The sequence below is a fragment of the Simochromis diagramma genome, unplaced genomic scaffold (genome assembly GCF_900408965.1).
Source record: "Simochromis diagramma unplaced genomic scaffold, fSimDia1.1 OVJJ01000186.1, whole genome shotgun sequence".
Classification (NCBI taxonomy): Eukaryota; Metazoa; Chordata; class Actinopteri; order Cichliformes; family Cichlidae; genus Simochromis; species Simochromis diagramma.
The window spans coordinates 84750-105075 of NW_024387464.1; the positions used below are offsets into that span (position 1 = coordinate 84750).

The 20326-nt window shown below is 38.3% G+C and overlaps 2 protein-coding genes across 3 annotated transcripts; one reads left to right on the forward strand and one right to left on the reverse strand.

Moving 5' to 3' along the window:
- The first annotated feature begins 800 nt into the window (after positions 1-800).
- On the forward strand, positions 801-4017 carry ca15b (carbonic anhydrase XVb). Of its 2 annotated transcripts, none has more exons than XM_040014575.1 (9): positions 801-887; positions 1201-1276; positions 1394-1420; positions 1509-1679; positions 1985-2133; positions 2285-2380; positions 2535-2613; positions 2709-2872; positions 2976-4017. In XM_040014575.1, the coding sequence occupies exons 2-9, from the start codon at positions 1201-1203 to the stop codon at positions 3159-3161; spliced, it is 948 nt and encodes a 315-aa protein (XP_039870509.1). In that variant the 5' UTR covers positions 801-887; the 3' UTR covers positions 3162-4017. The 2 variants fall into 2 exon arrangements, with proteins under 2 accessions (XP_039870509.1, XP_039870510.1); XM_040014576.1 differs by having other exon boundaries at positions 866-876.
- Positions 4018-4594: 577 nt separating this feature from the next.
- On the reverse strand, positions 4595-16941 carry mmp25b (matrix metallopeptidase 25b). The gene is made up of 11 exons (XM_040014574.1): positions 16883-16941; positions 16661-16752; positions 15325-15457; positions 12308-12452; positions 10343-10647; positions 10012-10191; positions 8629-8713; positions 8004-8086; positions 7722-7874; positions 6644-6937; positions 4595-5772 (listed from the first exon to the last, which is right to left on the reverse strand). The coding sequence occupies exons 2-11, from the start codon at positions 16742-16744 to the stop codon at positions 5507-5509; spliced, it is 1728 nt and encodes a 575-aa protein (XP_039870508.1). The 5' UTR covers positions 16745-16752; positions 16883-16941; the 3' UTR covers positions 4595-5506.
- Between the last annotated feature and the right edge of the window lie 3385 nt (positions 16942-20326).

Here is a 20326-nt window from a genome sequence, read left to right on the forward strand (position 1 = left end):
ACTTAATTGGATGCCTGATACAATATGTCTATAACAATCAAAGCTTTGATTGTTCAACCAGCCTCGCAGGATCATTCAAGAAGATGAAACTGAACACGCATCTCAGATTACTGGTTAGTGTAATTACCCGCATAGCATTCTTGTTAGTTGCAATGTATGTCATTTAATTAAAATTAAAATACCGCCATCGAAAACGAAATACACTATTGATAGATCGAGTTCCAAAATTCAAAGCTGCATTCACACCTTTCAACAAAAAAACACAAGAAAAAAAAAAAATTTCTTGCAGACCAAAGTAGGCAAACGTAAATACTCATGAATGTTAAAATGCATACTGTCTGGAATTGGCTACTGGGTTTCCAGGAAAGATCCTACCGAGGGAAACACTGATATGTTGTGTTAGCAATCAGTCTCTTTACTTCCTCTTATTAATCATGAATTCACACAATCCCACAAAAACACAAATGAAACATGACTTAAAAAAGAAAATACAAAAATTGACCAGTCGTCTTGTGATGCAACATACATCCTCTTAATTGCACAACTCTGTAACCATTGATAACCTTGCATCCGTTCACAATTGAGCGGTTTTTTTTCCGTCTGATAAAGACAGAAAAAAATATATTTCGACCTTTTTTCTGCAAAATTGAATTATTAATCTCGAAATATCGACCTTATTCTCAAAATGATCGACACTATATTTTTTTTTCTTAATGTGGCCCTAATACTCCATCGTACTTCCGGAAATTTTTGGATAACGACCAACTCTCATGTAACATGGAGGCGGTGTCCGGCCAGCTGCAGGATGCACTGAGGGAATAAAAAGAGGGAGGGTGAGGTGAGCTGCATCTGACAACAGGCTGAAAGGACGCACAGGTGCATCAAAGGTAAGACACTGCAGCTTAGGTGAGCAGGGCAGAAGGAAGAATTAGGCTACAGTCTGAAAAGTGCATGTATTGCATTCCTTTCTCTACTAACAGCAGACTGTAGCATTTTAAATTTTAGCAATTTAACTTTCAAAGTTTATATATATATATATATATATATATATACAGTAGCCTGTGATTGATTCATGTTTGTGTTGCAAGAGCTGCATTTTCTTTTTTGATGATTTTAATTTAATTTTATATATATATATATATATATATATATATATATAATATGCGATTATAAACAATGTGGCTTTTATGCTCGTTTCAGATGAAGTGGTTTGTAGTCGCTGCGCTTGCTGTGTGCGTCCTCGTACCCGCCGCTCACTGCGCATCCGAATCAATAGGTGTGTATTGGCTAAAGGCCTTTTTTTTTTCATGAAATATTTTGAATTCACTGTTACACTGAATTTGTATTTATGGGAATCTGAATGTCCTGTTTTTTCACCCCTTTTTTCATCCAGCCTGGTGTTATCACCTCCCATCCTGCAGTGAGTACCCAATATCTCCATTATCTATTATATGTTGCCCACTGAGTGACCCCTCTTGGGTGACTTTACGTGTTCTTTCTGCTCATAGATGACACAACCTGGTCAAGAATTTCCCCGGAATATTGCAACGGCACTCGACAGTCACCCATTAACATCGTCTCAGCATCTGCCACACAAAACGCCAATCTGACTGAATTCACTTTTGTGAAGTATGACGACACCTCCGCAATGACATCCATAGAAAATACTGGCGACACAGGTGAGCCCGGGTTTATGGCTTAGTGCTTACAAAAGTTTGTTGTTGTGGGTTGGTGGGTTTTTTTTTTTTTATCTTTGTGTTTCAAAACATATATTTCGACCTAGTTTAACAAAAATAATAATAATCATCATCATCATCATCATCATCATAATAATAATAATAAAGATAACTTGTCTTACTGGAATTTTTAGCGCCCTTCTCTTTTCTACAACTAAACGCACCCCCTTTGCATCTGAACATTCCCTCTTACTCCTCACCGGTTAGATGTAACCTCGTTCTGTTTTTGTTTTTCCTCCTTCTTCCAGTCAAAGTGACCCTTAAGAGCGGAGTTAAGATTTCAGGAGGGGACCTGTCCGAGCAATACGACAGCCTACAGTTCCACTTGCACTGGGGCAACGGATCCTCTGTGCCCGGCTCTGAGCACACAGTGGATGGAAAGCGCTATCCTATGGAGGTACAGATTTATTAAAAAAAAAAAAAAAAAATCATGTTATTTTGGGTGATGCTGCTGTGTTTCTTCGATAAATTCATATTAAAATTGTAAATAAAATAAAATAAGCAAGCAAACATCTGTATGATCTTTATGAATTTATGTATTTTCCCAGCTGCATATTGTGAACAGCAAGTCATCCTACAATGGGAATACAAGTCTAGCCGTCAAAGACTCCACCGGACTTGCAGCGCTTGGTTTCTTCATCGAGGTAAGAGAAGCAGCGCACGAGATGATGTAATGCCTGTTGTGTTATTCAGTATTCCAACCTCACTGCATTTTGGTGAGGTGTTGTCCCTTGTTGGTCATTTCCTCTTCTGAGCTGTGGAAAACAATAAAATCAATATATATGTATTTTTTTCCAGGTAATGTCAGGCAACTCAACTGGCCAGCCGGAAAGCTGGCGCAATTTGACCTCTTACTTGGCCAACATCACAGAAAAAGGTGATATTTTTTTTGTGGAAAACCCCCTCTCCTCTTTCTGACTCTAAATTGTGTCACCCATAGTTCCTTCATATAGGTCTTATTTCTGTCCTCAGGCAAGAAAGTTTCAATTGCAGCCGGGTTTTCCCTGGACGACCTGCTCGTCGGTGTGAATCGCACTAAGTATTACCGCTACCTTGGATCTTTGACGACCCCCACTTGTAATGAGGCGGTGGTCTGGACCGTTTTTAAGGAACCGATTAAAGTCAGCAAAGATCTGGTAGGTGTTATTTCATTTCTTTCTTCTGTCTCTTAATTATCATTGCTGCGAGCACAGATGGTCTATAAGTGGTTCATGAAGCTAATTGGAATATCATCACCAGATTGACCTCTTCAGCACCACAGTGCGTGTCGAAAACAGCACGTCACAACTCATGACAAACGTCTACAGAAGCCTGCAGCCTGCACAGCCAGTGTCAACTCAGAGGGTCAGGGCCTCTGCCTCCTCAACCTGCTTCTCCCTTGGCCTGCTACTTCTCAGTCTTGCACTGGGCTGGATTTGGAGCTAAAATAGAAAGAGAACGTCATCGTCACATTGCCTCACTTCAGGACATTCGTTCTTCCCCCCATTTAACTAAAACTGACCTTTGCTGATTTTTAGTGTAGCTCTCTGTGTTTGACATAATCACGAAAAGTGTGAAGAACAATTTTTAAAGGTGAAGGCTACCTCTGCACCCATGTTATCTCTCAACAATATCTCTTGATTATGGCTACCTGTGACAAAGCACTTACCTGTTATCAGATTTGAGTCTGAATGCATGCACGCACCTCGTGCATGCAAAGTTTACTTTATGCAATGACATGCACAAGTTTTCATTTTGCGAGGCCAACGTGGTGTGAACAATTAAGGCATGTTCCACATCTCTGTTGAGCTGCCAGAGCTAGGCGTGGGTGAGAAAGGGATGCACCTGCACTATCTACAGTGTAGTTCTGGTGGTTATGAAATCCAGCATTATAACAATGTGTTGCTATCTGGTGACATGTTATGATATGCCTTGATGTTGGCACATGCAACTAGTTTAGTTTACCAGCTGATGATTGAAGGATATGGTGATTTTATTTCTTTGTTATTTGTATTTATTTTAAACTATTGTAACCTTTCTTGCCTCCATTAGTGTCGCTACTGCTGCATTTGAGGTGCACTGTGCACTGTGCTAAAACCACAAAATGAAAAAAGAAAACATGCTGATTCCTTTATGAAGTTCGTGTTTTGAAGGTTTTGTGTTACTTTCTCAGATGAAAGAAATTGTTTATCAGTGATGCACATTGCTTATGTCCTTAACACTGTACTGTATTGCTTCAACATGAAGAAAACTGACTTTCCTGATCTTCTTAAATGGCATTTAAAAATTTTTTGTGAATGTTTGTGCCGCTTTACTCTCTTTTTATAAATTCTTGGAAGTTTCTGGAAATTTTGAAATGATACATAGCTGGCTGGAGATCTTCATAGGTGCATTTGTTACACCTAACTAGGCCAAGCTGTCTGAGCTTTTGAGAGCTGTCTATTCTAGTTTACAAAATGTGCTTCAACAATGTATTTTAGAACAAAGATCCCTAGTTTTATTCCCAACCTGTGAAGCTGCCAATTATTTGTCCACACTGGTTTTAACCTTGCATGACCCATGCCATTTACTAACAAAGCAGGGCAAACAGACCTGTTTAAACTCAAACCGCTTTGAAGGATTTGGCTGTGTTTGTGTAATGGTTAACTAGCCGTATTATCAATGAAAGGTTGGGGTTGCAGTTAATTTGATTTCAACTAAGTGAAACATATTTTTATAACATATTTTTCAGGCCACAAGACAAGCATTCTTATCACATTACTCTTCTTTTTGTAATGGCGGTATTTGATGTCCTTGAGATAAATAGGTCCCTGCAAACAGGGAGAGGTGTTCCTAATAATGCTATCATCAATCTGTAACTGAACACACGAACAGAACTGTCACTGGAGAATGACAAGTATTTAATCATTGAAAATGAAACATCTTGAATCTGAACCAGATAAGACAACATGACGTAACATGCCTTCACACTTGCGGCAAGGGCAGTGACGCCAAAGAAATATGTGTTAAAAGCAAAAGACAAAGCTACAAACCAAAACCAAAAGTATAAAATTCAACATTAGGACATTTTAATAGTTTCTGATAACTTATAAATGGTTTTGTTTAAGATTTCTTTCACAGAGATTTTACAAAATGTATATTGTCGCTTTACAGTAAGTCTATCTGACTCGAGCTGTGAAAACCACTGAAGGATTTGGTATGTTTCATCTGCAAAGTTAAGCATCTCAGCTTAACACAGCCCAGCCTTAAGAATATTCTACAATGACAGCTATTAATGTCAATGTAAAACAACCAAAACATTGTACATTTGTAAAAACTACACAAATATAAAAAAACAAAATCTTCAATTTACCATAATCCAGATCTGCTTGTGCACTATATATTTTGATATTTTAGCAAAAGCACCAAAATCTAATTATAAATAGATATATTTAAAGATGAAAATGACTTTTGCTGTTAAGTATGTTTGATTTACCTTTTTATCACCCCAAGCACAAGGCGGTTACATAAGACCTTGTTATGAAGAAGTAACCTGTGTGCTTGCTTGTGGTGTTAAATGACATTTCTTTCTTCTGTAAAGCTCATTGTAATTCAATACAAAAATGTCGCAATGTGTTTCAGATGAGAAACTGTATTTATAGAAACCCAGGGGGTTTAAGAGAGGCTTTTCTTGCCACTGGGACTCAATTTGAAACTATTGTGTAACTTTATGCGAGTAAGATGACATAAAGTCATTCTATTAATAACCCGCCAGTGGAAAAAAGGGAGAAGTAAACATAGACTCAAGAAAATTACAAACTCATGTTTCTTATAATCTCATTGGTTAGCAGCAAAATAAAAATCAAGAGGAGAGAGCTGCTTCTCAGCGATGAATGCGATCCCAAGAAGATGCAGGTGCATTTTTTTGGGAATCGAGGATTTGTTGGAGTGGAAGTTGAAGGAGGAGCTGGACATCTAAGCCAGTCTACAGCGATGGATTTTGGTGTGACATCATCTTGGTTCAGGCCTCCATTTGTGAGCATCCAGTAGGAATTATCCTTGAAGAAATAGGTATTTCCTTAACAACAAAAAGAAAAAAAGAAAAGAAAAAAAGAACACGAAAAGCAATGCAGCTGTTATTTTGTTTCATCAAATTATGAATAAACCAACCCACACAAACTGGATGCTGATTAAAAGGAGTGGAAGACAGTAGCACATTATAGTTTTTGTAACTACAAAGTAGTTATGTGGTTAGCTCCTGCACTTAATGATGTTATGAGGGCTCAGAAAATGTACTTCTAAATCCTGTCATTTCAAAAGCTCTCTTATCCTGAAGCCAAAGTTTTCAACAGCTTTATTAAAAATACTAAAATTACTGTACTAAATAAATACAAAAAATTAAAAATAGCCTTTTCTGGGTCAGCTGGGAAGCATCCACTGATTTTCAACAAATCACCCACCTGTTAAATTAGTCATATTTGGATTGTCATTCTAATATAAAGTATGCTTTGATGTGATACTATTACTTTTCACATGAAGTAATGAAATAGGATATGACATGGCATTTTCTTGTGCAGGAATCTTTCCTTTATTCATTTATCTACTTAAATCATGTTGCATCTCAGTGTAAGATGTTATTTAGAACTTCTTATCTTAATCAGCGCTCTTCCACTCCTTTCTGTGCGTCATTCCCTTGAGCGTCTTGGGTGTGACAGCTGACAAAAGCTATCTCCCAAAATAACTTCTCTATCATTGTTGTGTATTTATCTAGAGCAAAGGTGGACAATTCATTTTCCCAAAGGGCCAAGTGAGAAACTGTACCAATAAGCTTAATCCTTATTGGTGCCCAGTTTCTCATGTGGCCCCTTGGGGAAATGAATTGCACAACTCTGATCTCAAGTTTGTAATAGAAGATCATCACATATGTCTCCATTTTAACACAATGTTACCTTCTCGCCAGCTAATGATGCCATCGATATGGGCAGGCATTCCTTCCCATAGGGTGTTTTCCCGTGGATATCCTTGCTCTGGTTGGATGGTCCTCTGTCCATTCTCAATGTTTTCGTTAAACCTCCAAAACTCCCCTCCGCTGAACAGGTATGTTTTGCCATTATGAGCCCAGATGAAAGCAGCGTCCACCCTGTTCACTGTCTCACCCGACTTCTTCCTCATGCCCCAGTCAGAGAGAGGCCGAGGGTAACCGGCCATAGCCACTGTGTCCTTGAAGACCCAGTACTGAGCTCCTGGACATGGCGAAAGCAAAACATAGAATATTTCAACAGAAAATCACTTAATGTGAGTCGGAACCATATCCTGGTTAATTCTTCGGTTTATCAGCAGCAAACCAAACTGGAAAGTACCGATAATACAGACCCAGTGATACAGGCAATGACCCAAAAGATACAGCAGAAGGTTTGAATGTAAAGAAGTGAAAATATTTGTCTGGGGCAGATCTGTTCAGGACATTGTCTTCAGCTGCATTTCACTTAGCGAGGACAAAACTGAAGGCAGGAAAGACCAAATACAAAAACAGCAGAAAACAGCAGCATTAAAAGCCTGGAACAGAAAGAAAACACCAGGACAAACTGGACCATATTGGCTGACTTTAAAAGTTTAAAAATAAGTATTTTATTTATTATTATATTATTTATTATTATTATTATTATATTAATTTGTACATATTAAAAATAAATCCTCATTGTTTTAACACCCTTTTTTGTTCTGCCTCTTAATTAAAAACTTACAATCTGCACTCCAGTTGCATCTCAATTGTTTCGTTTTCACATCTATTGTGGCAGCGTGTTGAGCCAAAATAATAAAAAAAAATGCATCACTGTCTAAACACTTCTTGACCTAAATGACGTATATGAAAATATTTATATATGATTTAACATTTCACCCCCCACTCAAAAAAACCACCATGTTTAAAATATAACAGACGTGAGAAGTCACCCACTTCTCACGTCTCTGAACGGCCAAAATTAGATCACCTGAGGCCATACATAACCACAAGATTTAGCTTCTCACCGATGAAGAAGATGATGCGGCTGTCACTCTTCCTCTCATACACAGCATCGATCTTGTTTATTCCTTCTGGAAGGCCCATCCAGAAGTTTTTGATCTGAGCCGGATTTAAGGACACCAAAGATCCATCTTGCTGGGTTCTCCAGAACTGTGCACCTTTTTGAAGAGAAGACACAAAAGAAACAACACGGATAAATAAAATAAAAATAAATTTTTTGGACGAATGTGGAAAATTAATTGAGATGTATTTTTTATTCTGTTCAGCACAGATCCACGTTTTCATACCTTTAAAGAAGAAGACCTCTCCCCTAATGTTTCCTATAGCATCAAAGCCTCCCTGACACCGCTCTTGGAATGATGGATCAGAACTAGGAGAGAAAATTGAATCAAAATCAAGTTAAACTCTGCTTTTACTGCATTTGTTTGATAAATACACTAGAGGGTGCTGTGGGGCCAAGAATGCCACAGTGAGCTTCTTTAAACTACCACTTAAATTAAATAGACTACTACCTTACGATTATATTCACAGAGATTTTTACCCCAAGCTTCATTCATCCAGGAACACACACATTCATACAAGTACGTTTTTTCTATACTTAAGTACAATGTCTAACATTTGTCAACACACGCTCAGGCACCAATGGAGCCGTGAGGTTTTAGTATCTTTCCCTTTACGTTGACATGCAAACTGCAGCAGCAGGGTATCAAACTATCAGCCTTTTGACTGATAGGGGCCACAGACACAGCCTTCCCTAATTAGTCATTCTTCTTTTTTTTTATGTGACTCTGTCTGAATGCATTAATAGTATATTCATAGCTTGTAAAGTCAAATATTATGTGATGATTATCTGGATTAAAGTGCAATCCAGATAATCCCCCCACCCCCAATCCCTCCCATGGTTCAGCTCACTGCTGTGTTGGCCTCGGTGGAGGTGGACTGGGCAGGCGTGGGAAGTGGGGATCATCACTACCTGGTCGGTCAGCATCTTTCACACCTGCAACAGAAGAGTGACAGAAGACACTGTGGAAGAGGAAACGAAAGCTGACGACAGTATAAGAAAAACTCAGCAGGCAACCCACATTCTTCTCAGTGTGCAGAGGTGTTTGTCACACAGGATGCAAGGCTTTTTCTTTTTTAAGACATGAGGAAGATATTCAGTTACATCACTGCATGAATGCAGTATTGCACATAAAACCAGATTAAAACAGTGTTATTGTATTACTGTATTATTTTTATCTTTTGTAGACGTTTTACGTTTTATAGCGTATTAAGCTATAACAGAAATATATCAGTAATGAATATCTGAGAACAACTGTGTAAGAGTTTTATAAAAACCTAAGTGTAAAGTGCAATTTTATAAACTAGAAACAAATAGCAGAGACAGCTTATATTTGCAGGACCACATGTCCTCCATGTACATTTGCCCAAATCAAGAGTGGTCATTAGGGCTGTGCCATATATCATCTGTGATAAGCCCAGTATCATTTTTTATGTGATATAAAAAATATCATATTTAGTTCATTTCAGTTTTATTTATTTAGCACCAAACCATAAAGCACTCATCTCAAGGTGCTTTACTGTAAGGCAAGAAGGCTATAACAATAGAGAGAAAACCCCAACAATCAGATGACCGCCGATGAGAAAGCACTTGGCAACAGTAGGAAGGGAAAACTCTTTTCTAACAGGAACAAGGCTCAGTGAGGGACAGCCATCAGCCATGGCCGATATTGACATGCCATGCCTTTAAGGGAGCGCGAGAACCCTGCAAAATATGCAAGAAAACTGCTTCCGCTGAAAGTGGAAACAATGACCTTAAATGACTACATAGTGTGGTGCTCAGAGCACTGGCTAGCTGCGCTTGCTAGTAGGTAATCAGTGACTGTTGCTCATTAAAAAAGAGGGATTGAAGACGATGTTCATTAACCTACATAATGTAGGTTGCTGAATGTAAGCATCAATATAAAAATATTTATTATTTTTTTCAATATCATCATTAATATTGTTATCACAAACTATGTTGAAATATCATGGAATATGTGATACGTTTTTGAGGCTATATTGCTGAACTCTTGTGGTCATGTTAAATGGATGGTTGATATAACTTACATAAAAAAATCAAGTAATATAATTCACAAATTCACAATCAGTTTGAAAGGGCAAACGGATATGAAGAAAGATTTATTGCTACAATAGTGGTATGATATGGCAATATGAGTGTAATACTCCACCACTATTTTTACATCATCAAGTGCCAGATACTGATTTGACGAGTGTACGACTAGTCAGACTGACCGTAAAGCTGCTGGATGGCGAGCCTGTCATCCATGGCCAGTTTAAAGTGGGCAATGTCTTCCACGGGACCCTGATAGTACGGCCTCATGATGGATGGATCAGAGGAGGAATGAGAAAGGCCCAGTGCATGGCCAAACTCATGCACTGCAACTGTGAACAAGTCTGTACTTCTGCTATCACCTGTGGAAGTGTGAAGGAAAAGTGTTACCGTTTCACAAGAAAGCAAAAAAACCCCCACTTAAAATTAGATAGTGGACATTCTGGGTAAGTGAATGATGAGGTTTTTTGTGTTCTTCATATCCTTTTAAATTTTATATATTCTTTTATATACCTGCGGAGCTCCAGATCTCATCGTCATCAAAGTGTGTATCACCAGATATGTCAAGTGTTCCTGGGAAAAAGGCATGGGCCAGAGTGCCACCTTGCCCATCAAAAGGGTACCCATCGTCGTGAAACATGTGGTCAAAAGACACTCTGATGTCCCCTTTAGCTGTGGCCCCATTGTTGTCTCTCCTCAGCTGACGGAAATTCAAAGGGGCCACGTCACTCCAGGCTTTGAAGGCATGAGTCAGGAGGCTTTCCACGTCATTGTTAGCCAAGCCGGGGGAGGTGGAGGGATTTGGGTAGCTGTGGATACTGGAGACAGAAAACTTAAATGCTGTGACTTGTGTATTTTTCACATTCCTCTTTTTTTTAATCACACATGATGTTTTAATACTGTCCCGAATTCTTTTGATTGAGGTGTGAGACAAACAACCACTGGTCCAGATGTGTCAAAACAATGATTTTATTAAACACACGCGTGGAAAGAAATACACCATCACAATTCTCAGCATAAATCTCCGCTAGAAAGCACACTTCAAATGGTTTTTATATGTCAGGGTTCACGCCCCCTCTTGCGTCAGGCAGATACATGTCATGCATAAATTACAGTTAATGACAGTCATCTTTAACACACTTAAAGAGACATTTTCACCATCTCCGAGCCAGATGTTTCCTGTGGATGTTCTTCTTCTTGCTTATCTCTGGAACATCACACATTCTGCAAAAACTGTTGCTTATGCAGGTACAAATTGTCAAGTCTCACCTCTACCCTAAAAAATAAATCTACGTAATGTCTGTGTCTGTAAGCGTGCTTGCTTTGACCTTTCTGCACTGTGTCACCTTTCACAATATGTCATCTAGACAGTCAGATGGAGCTTGTAACCCTCAAAAACAGAATGCCAACTCTTTTATGCGCACATTTGCAGTATGTGTAATAATATAATTAAAACTACATGTTTAATAAATGTTTTCAAAAAATGCCACTACTCAAAGATCTCGTTGTCTCACTCCTCGGTCCATTCAGCCACCTCCACCAACGGCATTATGGACCCTGGACCGATTGGCCCCGAATCCACAGCCCTATACATACACAGCTGTATACATACAGCATAATAAAATGTCATTAAAATTCAGCCTTGCAGAAGGCTTATGTTATCTAAAAGTGGAGCCTTCCCTTTTTCTCAATTTTTTTCTCCTTCATTACAAGTTACAGGTCAAATTTAACAAAAAAAAAATATTTAAACATCAAATTCCAAGGTGTCACTTTGATGCCACATGCTGGTTTGCAAAGTCCTCAAATGTGGCTGAGGTAGACTTATTAAGATACGACATTTCAAGTCATAGGTAGATCTGATTGTACAGAAGAGGATTATGGCCACTCTTTTCTCAGAATTCTGGAAAAGAAGAAAAAAAGACGTGCTCTTTTTTTTCTGGTGGCCCTAATCTTCTATTTTCTTCTGTTTAATTGAGAAACCAAGCAACACTGCATTTATAGGCTGTAATATAGGCTTGTTGTTCTCATATTTGTGCAACAACACAAGAACACAAGTTATCATAGTGGAAAGCTTTAGAATTTTTAAATCCTGCATGCTAGCACTTACTTCAACCTTTAATCTTCAAATTGTAACAGGTTCTCTTTTTTTTCAGCATGTGGGTAAATTTTCTATAATAGAAAGGTGCTATATAGTTGTACTTATATATACTCAAACCGAGCACTGGTGGAAGACTTGCTCTACCACTTGAGCCACATCCACTCACACATCATTCTGTTAGCACCACACACTATCAGATAGCTTCCTCAATAAAATGCCTCTTTAATCCTGACTTAGTTCCTATATTTGCTGTAACATGACTAGCTTGTTGGCCATGACAACTTATGGGGTAAAAAACATGTCAAGTGTTCCTGGGATATTCCCATGATTCATACACATATGATAAAACCACAATGTCACAATCATCACACGAAACCAACCTCCATGTGAGATCTGTCTTATCCCACTTTAGGCCTGATAGTGCATATCTTTTCCTCCTCCTTCGCCTCCTCAGTATGTCGTCTCTTCCGACAATATCAGGAAGAGAGCATCGTGGTTTAGACATTAGTTTGAGCGTTTCCGGGTCTGGAAGAGAAGATGATTAAATATCATGTGTTGAAATGAAAGAAAGTGTTGCAAGAACTGCAAGGCCTCATGTGACCCCTGTCTAGAAAAAAAATGTACAGTGTTGTGCAAAAGTCTTGAGCCATCACTAATTATATTGCATTTTTCCTGTGAAAATGGGAAGAAGGAAATTGCTGAAATGTGCAAATATACACTACCAGTAAAAAGTTTTGGAAACCTTTTCTCGTTTAATGTTTTTTCTTTATATTGATGACTATTTACATTGTATATTCTCACTGAAGGCATCAAAACTATGAATGAACACATTTGGAATTATGTAGTAAACCAAAAAATGTGAAATAATTAAAAACGTGCTTTATAGTTTAGATTCTTCAAAATAGCCACCCTTTGATTTAATTACTGCTTTGCACACTCTTGCTATTCTCTTGATGAGCTTCATGAGGTTGTCAGCTGAAATGGATTTCTCTTTACTTAGCTGATTGGTTCTTGCCATAATATGAATTAACAGTTGTAAAAATAGGGCTGTTAGCTGTGTACCAACCTGACTTCTGCACAACACCACTGATGGCCCCAACCCCATTAAGAAGGCAAGAATTTCCACAAATGACAAGTCACACCTGTGAAGTGAAAACCATTTCAGGTGACTACATCATGAAGCTCACTGAGGGAAGGCCAAGGGTTTGCAGCGCTGTTAACAAAGCAAAGTGTGGCTACTTTCTGGAATCTAAAACATGAGACATACTTTATCAATTTTTTCCTTGCTACATAGTTCCACATATCTTGCTTTGTATATTTGATGTCTTCAGTATGTATCTACGATGTAGAAAGTAGTAAAAATAAAGAAAAGCCATTAAATGAGAACGCATGTCCAAAGTTTTGACTGGTAGTGTATATGGAAATACAATGTCATCAACATAGCCCGAACTCTTTTTTTTAGGGACGTTTTCTTGTCATTTGCAGTTGTTATTTCTTGATATGTCAAGCTTTCAGCTAATACCTTTTTGGGAATAACCTTGGTGCAAAAAACTACCTAATGCCTGTGAATGTCAATGACAATGTGTTTTTGCAATGACCTGCAGGTAATAAAGTGTATTAAAAGGGTTCAAACCGATTCATTTGTTGGATTTGGTGCCTTTTTTTCTGCTTGATGGATGGGAGCAGCTACAATGTTTGCTTTCCTTAACATTTATGAACCGCTTTATTTATTTATTTAGTTATTTTATTATTTATATTTTTTTATTAGTTTTTCTGTTTTCACAAATAGTACATAATTACATAACATAACTAAGTGTACAATTCAGAACCAAAAATAAATAAATAAATAAATAAATAAATAAATAAATAAACAAAAACAAATAAACAAAACAAAAACAAATAGACTGATAACTAAGCACAGAACACCAGCTCAGTTCCATCTAAAAAATAAATAAATAAATAAAGAGAAAATACAATACAATACAATACCTGTGGTCCCAGTAGTACGTTGCAGTTTGAACACTCAAGAGAATCCTTGTAACATAATATTAGAAACATCAGGTTCCACATAATTCAAGTATGGTTCCCACACCTTAAAGAATTGATCTGTTTTTGAGTGCAGTATACATGTAAGATATTCCAATGGCACTAGATCCAACACTACTCTTTGCCAACCTTTAATAGTTGGTGCTTTTTCATAAATCCATTGGAGTAGTATATTCTTCCTTGCCGCATAGGTGAGAACACAGTACAATCTCCTATTATTCTTGGATATTAATCGCCGGCTGGGGAGGCCCAGTATGATAGACAGAGGGTCCAATTCACAACCGAAAATCGTCTCCATTTCAGATAACACATTAGACCAATATTCTTGCAATTTCAAACATGACCAGAAGCTGTGAGTTAGGGTACCAATTTCTGTCTTACATTTGAGGCACATGGGTGAAAGGGTAGGATTATATTGATGTCTGCGAGATATGGATATATGCATTCTTTGTATGATTTTTAACTGTATTGCTTTGGTACGATTACAAACTGAGATTGATTTGGCATAACTCCAGACATCTTTCCACTCTTCATCATCAATTGCTATACCTAACTCCTTTTCCCATGTGCCTTTAAGCCTCTGTGACATCACTGAAAGTACAGAATATAAAGCATTATAAAATATCTTCACAGGTACCTCTTTGTCTGTTAAAAATAATAATTTTTCAACAGGGGAGACTTCATGACTCTCACTAAAGTTAGTACTTTGTAAAATATAATGCCTTATCTGTAAGTAACGGAAAAGGTCATGTTTGGGGAGAGAATATTTCTCAACCATTTGGTCAAATAGCATAACTACATTGTCGGAGAATAAGTCCCTCAGTCTCTGGATGAACCGCTTTATGAACAGGTGGTTGGATGAAGGACTCCTGGCAGCTTTTTCCCAGTAAAAGTTTTTAATGTCAGTTAAAAATTGACATGGTAAATTCAGGTATTTTGTAATCCACATGAATTCTCCATCTATCTCACTTACACCTGGACCTCTATGTCTTATATGGCAACAACTGAGCATGAATTAAACAAAGTATCGAAGCAAAAAAATTTGCATTTATGATATTTTATAATCAAGTTATTTGAGATACTCAATGAATCATTGCAGATGTAGATAAGTGGCTTAACAAACATGAGTGAAAAGCCAAGAAAAACACTGAACTATCCTTAGAAAGTTTGGAGAACTATTGCTCAAGACCACTTAAAAAATTATTGATTGATTAAAAAGGTTATAAAACACTCTGGCTCCTTAGAAGCAAATTGCAAAGAAATGAGAGGTAACTCGAGAGCTTTGCACAAAGAATTGTGTATAAATACAGTAATACATTCTCCTAACAGATGTGAGTTAAGAATAACTTACCAAGCTTCCCAGTTTCCCGGAGCCCTCCGAATCTTTGCATGGTACGAACAGCTTCTTCAATCCCTTCTTTCGTCAGCAGCTGACTTGTATGTGGGTCAGGACGAGGAAGGTACCCATACCTACCCAGCCAGTCCTGGACACAAAACAAGAAGAAATTGGTTGATTTCCCAAACTTGATTACTAATGAGGCCAGAAAATGTAAATGCATCCTCACCACAGTGAGTCAGTCATATCTAGCAAGGGTCTACTTTGATGTCATAGGAGTATTTGATACGCACTGTATCCTTCTCCACTTATGACAACAGATCAATCTGAACAAGCGCAGCCCTTTTTTTCATTAACATTGCATGATCCTCTCCATGTTAAGCAAGTTGATTGATAGCATAAATGCTGTAGAGCAGTGTGTACCACAAAACACACACAAGCACACAAAATATACACTTTACACACATACACTGAAACAATGAAATCTCTTTCTTGAACGTGATTTTGAAACCTGCGGTACTCTTACATGTCCTCCACCCTGCAAGCTGCACTTTGACAGGAAAAAGGTGGTGGCTTATTCCATCAACCGTCCTCTTTGATCTCTGCCTTCAAACTCCCTTACTCCCTTACACACACACACACACGCACACATATATCTATATCTATATATCTATCTATACATATATATATACATAAAATAATTTACCCCCAGTGAGATTTGCAGCAGTGTCATCCGGGATTTATGCTCTTTTTTCAATCAAAGAAGTAAAACATTTTTCTTTCTCATAACCAAGCCACACACGATATACACATACCACGAAATATAGCGATATTAATTCATATTTGAGGAACTGGAAGTGGGAAGCTTATCGTGGTTGCACGTCGCATTTCATGTGAAGTGTGTAACGTAATGTCTATTCTATTTATACAACTAGTGGTTTTTCTGATGAAGGACTAATCTCTCAAAATGGTCAAAAGAAAGTCCCCAAAGCGTTTCATATGTTTGATATATTCTTATAAACCTCAAGAATCTCATATTAAATACCTCTATACCCCCCCGCCAACTAACACACACACACCCCTTGCCGTGGGTAGTTAATTTTACCATCTGAAATGAAAAACACGTGGAAATACAATTTCCGATAAAGTACACATTAAATGTCAGATTAAAATTATATGTATATGATATATAGGATTCAAAAGGATACAAAAAAAAAACTGATGCAAAAGTAACACATACCCTACACTTTCCTCCCCACTTTCAGATACATCAAAGGAATCCACACAGCTGCCGATAAACGTTTACAACTCATAGAGGAATTTTTGTGTGTCGTGAATATTTTGTACTCACCACGGCTCTGCTGTATTGGTCAGGCTCTGCTGATGTACTTCCCGTAAAGGTCCATATCATTAACAGCAGAAGGCAAAACTCCATCCCAGTCACTGCAAGAAAAGAGGAGGAAAAGTGCTCCACATCATTAACAGGATGTTTAATATTTGGAGGATTCTTGTTTATAATTCCGCAGCTTTCTCTAAATCAGCACATATTCAGGGGAACAGAGACGATGCTCACCGCTTGTTCTTCTTCAGCTGCTTCAGTCTCTCTTGGGACTAGGCTTGGTGGATCGATCGGGGAACTGTTGAGGCGTTCCAGTTACCTCGGAAATGAGAGTTGAGGGCTTTTAATAGTGAAGTCGCATTAGCAAGGAAAAACAGGATTTGATTTTCTCTGGCAAGGTAGAGAGATTCATGCAATACTACAAATACGTGTTTTTGGATCACTGGAAATATTCCTTGTTTTTTGTTGCTTTGTTTTTTACATCACTACCAATAGTTCTTTTTTTTAAACTAAAAACCAGCTGCAGTATATCCAGGAATAGAGCCTGGACAATGATCTGCTTATGGCTATTTAACGAGTCATAAGTATAAATCAGTCGCAGTACACATTAGAAGTTTAATTTGACGTGTTCAATTTGAAGTTAGAAGTTTCAGAGTTCCAGTTGGAACCTCAAACGCCTCATGAAGCCCTATTTGGAGCTGCCTCACAGTCGAAGATGGCTAAGTGTTCAAAACAGTGGTAAAACTTAAGCACTCTGGAGCTGTGTGGGGATGATGGACCCCACATGGGCCCCTGTTAGGTGTGCCCAATCAGGCCCAACAGTAGTTTTAGGGTCCCTAAATGGGTTTTCTATTACCCACAGAGAACCATATGGTAACCCCCAAGTCGGGGGGGGGGGGGGGGGGGTTAATGGTTTTCAGTTGAAAAGCCTATTTTGGATTGCTACACAATTACATGGTATGAATTCAGGGTCCAAAGGGACAAATCTGCTATGGGCCCTGGATGGGTCAGCTTACATGAACACCAGGAATACCCACAGTTGGCCTGCCCACAAAAAACGCATATAGGGGCTTACGGTTTTACTTATATTTACATGTACTGCTGCCATTTTGGATTGTGAAGTTGGGGTTGGTGGAGCTGGTCAGATTTTCCAAGTTGGAAATCTGAGTTTCCAGTTAGAAATTCTGACTTGAACTGGAACACACTATAAGACATTGCCCCACCCCACCACCACATGAGCTGTTAAGGCGTGAGTAGGGGTTGAAATCTCTTGGAAGGACTCTCAAGCCTGCATTGCATGTGGCTGGTACCTGGTGTTGTTAGCCACCACATCTGTTCAGAAATGGCGGAGTAGAGGTGCATGACCTCCTTTACTTATCTCTGTCTTCCATCATTTTGGTCCACAATGTGACCACTGGCATTTCTGAAAGAGTACAAACGCACAGCTGAGTCTTGTCCTGTTGCCGTGGCTCTCCTATGTTTTGCCATGTGTTTTGCAATGGTTTTCTGTTTTTTCCTACGTAAAAGTCAGAGGACTATTCACTGTACACTAGTCTATGCACTCTGCAGCTTATGTGAAGCCTCACATGATTAGTGGGTCAAAACATCTTCACATATCTAAACAAGTCCAGTTGCCTTCTTATCACGCATTCAAGCCAAGCAGCACAGGCTGTTTACATTTAGGTTCACAAACCTGTTTATTTACTTATTCATTTGTTTATTAATTTAAACATTTTCAAACCTGAAAATACAGACCAAATGAGACAGAGGACTCATGTACAGTTCAGTAGAAATAGAAAGAACCTGTGGCTTTGTGGGCTCTCACACTAGACAAGATTTTTCAGGTCCGAGTCAGTATCACCATTTTTTACCTGATGCTTTGACCTGTCTTTGTTCTGGTACAGGTAATAAAATAGAAGAGACTTAGGGAGTCATTTCTTTAATTTTTCTTTAATTATTATCTGGGTCACATCAAATTATTGGGTTAGAGCAACCACAAACATCATCCTAATGTGTAGTAAACATACTTTGTGTGATTGTATATCCTTCTAAGATCCAGGAATTCATTCTTGTTCTCTGTGTAGGATATGAGTCTGAGACCTCAAGCATAGTTTATGCAATATATATGAGTCCTAATGTCCTATCAAGAGACATGTTGTGCTTTTGCAGTGATGCCACATTTGTAGGGTTTGATTTACAGACAACATGTAAATTCTTTTCAAAAATGAGAGGCACTGCAGCTTCCATGTTCCATAGCAACAATGGTTCATCTGTATTGATTGTATCTATTTTGAAAAATCCAATTGTTTCTTCAATTTAGTAGAATGTCGGAAATGTACAGTAATTTTAACACTTAACAAAACACAACTTCACTTATTCAGTCTCTTTGTCCAGAGGGCTGAGTGAACTGCCAAAGGGAAGTGAAACTTATTATTTGTCAGGAAAGGAAACACATTAGAGCAGCTAGGAGAAAGCTCAGAGGATGACAAATGCCAAAAAAATGAGTATGACAAAATATACAAAAAAATATACAAACTTTGCAAATACAAAGTTATTTGCAAACAGGATGATAGAAATTAAATTGAAACTTTTAAAGACATTTTAGCCTTTTTTAACAGCACATGGAAACTGCTCATGGAATTTCTGGAAGTTCTGTCTACCTTTACTCATCAGTCTACGTCTACATTTCTGGAGAACGGATGATGCTGCATTTGGCTTGAGTGCTCTGGCATCTCATAGCACATTATGTTTGTGGGTCTACATTTCCATTCGCTCTGCAAAGCATAACTGGTGTTATCTTTCCCTGCCCCCTCCCCCCCATCTTCCTCTCCTCCCGTATTTAATTTCTGTTCATCCTCCAGGGCCCAAGTGAGTGGAGCCATTAGCGCATAAATGCAGCCCCGCTAATGGCAGGCCATTTTCCATCATGCCCACTTCATGTCGCTGCCCTGTGGGAAATGATCAGTCTTTTAGCTGCTCAATATTTAGTAGTAGTGGTTGACAGCATATGTTCCATTCATGCTGTTGAACAAAAGATTCTGAATGGTGAACTCTGGGAAATTGAGTTTAAACAATCTTGCTGGAATGGACAGATGATGTTTTCCAGTTTTCCTGTTTGTTCAAGAAACAGCCTAATACTGTTGGCCTGTACTCTACGGCACCATGCAAAAGTCTTGAGTCCCCCATCATTTCTTTATAGTTTGATAGATAAATGGGAAATAAATGCAAAAATGTATCAACACATACACACATGGAAATGCATGATAAAAGCCAGAAACAACGTATGTACAAATCTAGGGAGTATGACCCCCTTTATTCTTCTACACAGCCTGAACTCTTTTAGCAAAGCCTTCTTCTCATTTCTTTAATTAGTCTCCAGTAAAAGTTCTCTAGGCTTCTTGTAGGACTTTCAACCCTAATCTTTGAATGTTGGCTGCCTTTCTGTTGTTGTTATTCCTGCTTCAGTAATGTTGATGTCTGGGTTTTAGCTCCTCAGACGGGGCTTCAGAGATCAGCTGAAGGGTCAGATGCGTATTTAGGATCTGACCTATCTCCCAGGTCCTGTGTCAGGTCTTTGCTGAATTTATTTTTCACATTTCATGCACTTGACTTTTAGCTGTTCATCTTCTCTACATAGTAATTTTTTAGGCCTACTACTTCTTTTGTCCAACACTTGTC

Coding starts and splice junctions, on each gene's coding strand:
- ca15b (XM_040014575.1), top strand. CDS start 1,201: ATGAAGTGGTTTGTAGTCGCTGCGCTTGCTGTGTGCGTCCTCGTACCC. Junction 1,680..1,984: donor AGAAAATACTGGCGACACAG/GTGAGCCCGGGT, acceptor TCCTTCTTCCAG/TCAAAGTGACCCTTAAGAGC. Junction 2,381..2,534: donor CGCTTGGTTTCTTCATCGAG/GTAAGAGAAGCA, acceptor ATTTTTTTCCAG/GTAATGTCAGGCAACTCAAC.
- mmp25b (XM_040014574.1), bottom strand. CDS start 16,744: ATGGAGTTTTGCCTTCTGCTGTTAATGATATGGACCTTTACGGGAAGT. Junction 10,648..12,307: donor AAGACAGATCTCACATGGAG/GTTGGTTTCGTG, acceptor TTCTGTCTCCAG/TATCCACAGCTACCCAAATC. Junction 10,192..10,342: donor TGAGATCTGGAGCTCCGCAG/GTATATAAAAGA, acceptor ACACTTCCACAG/GTGATAGCAGAAGTACAGAC.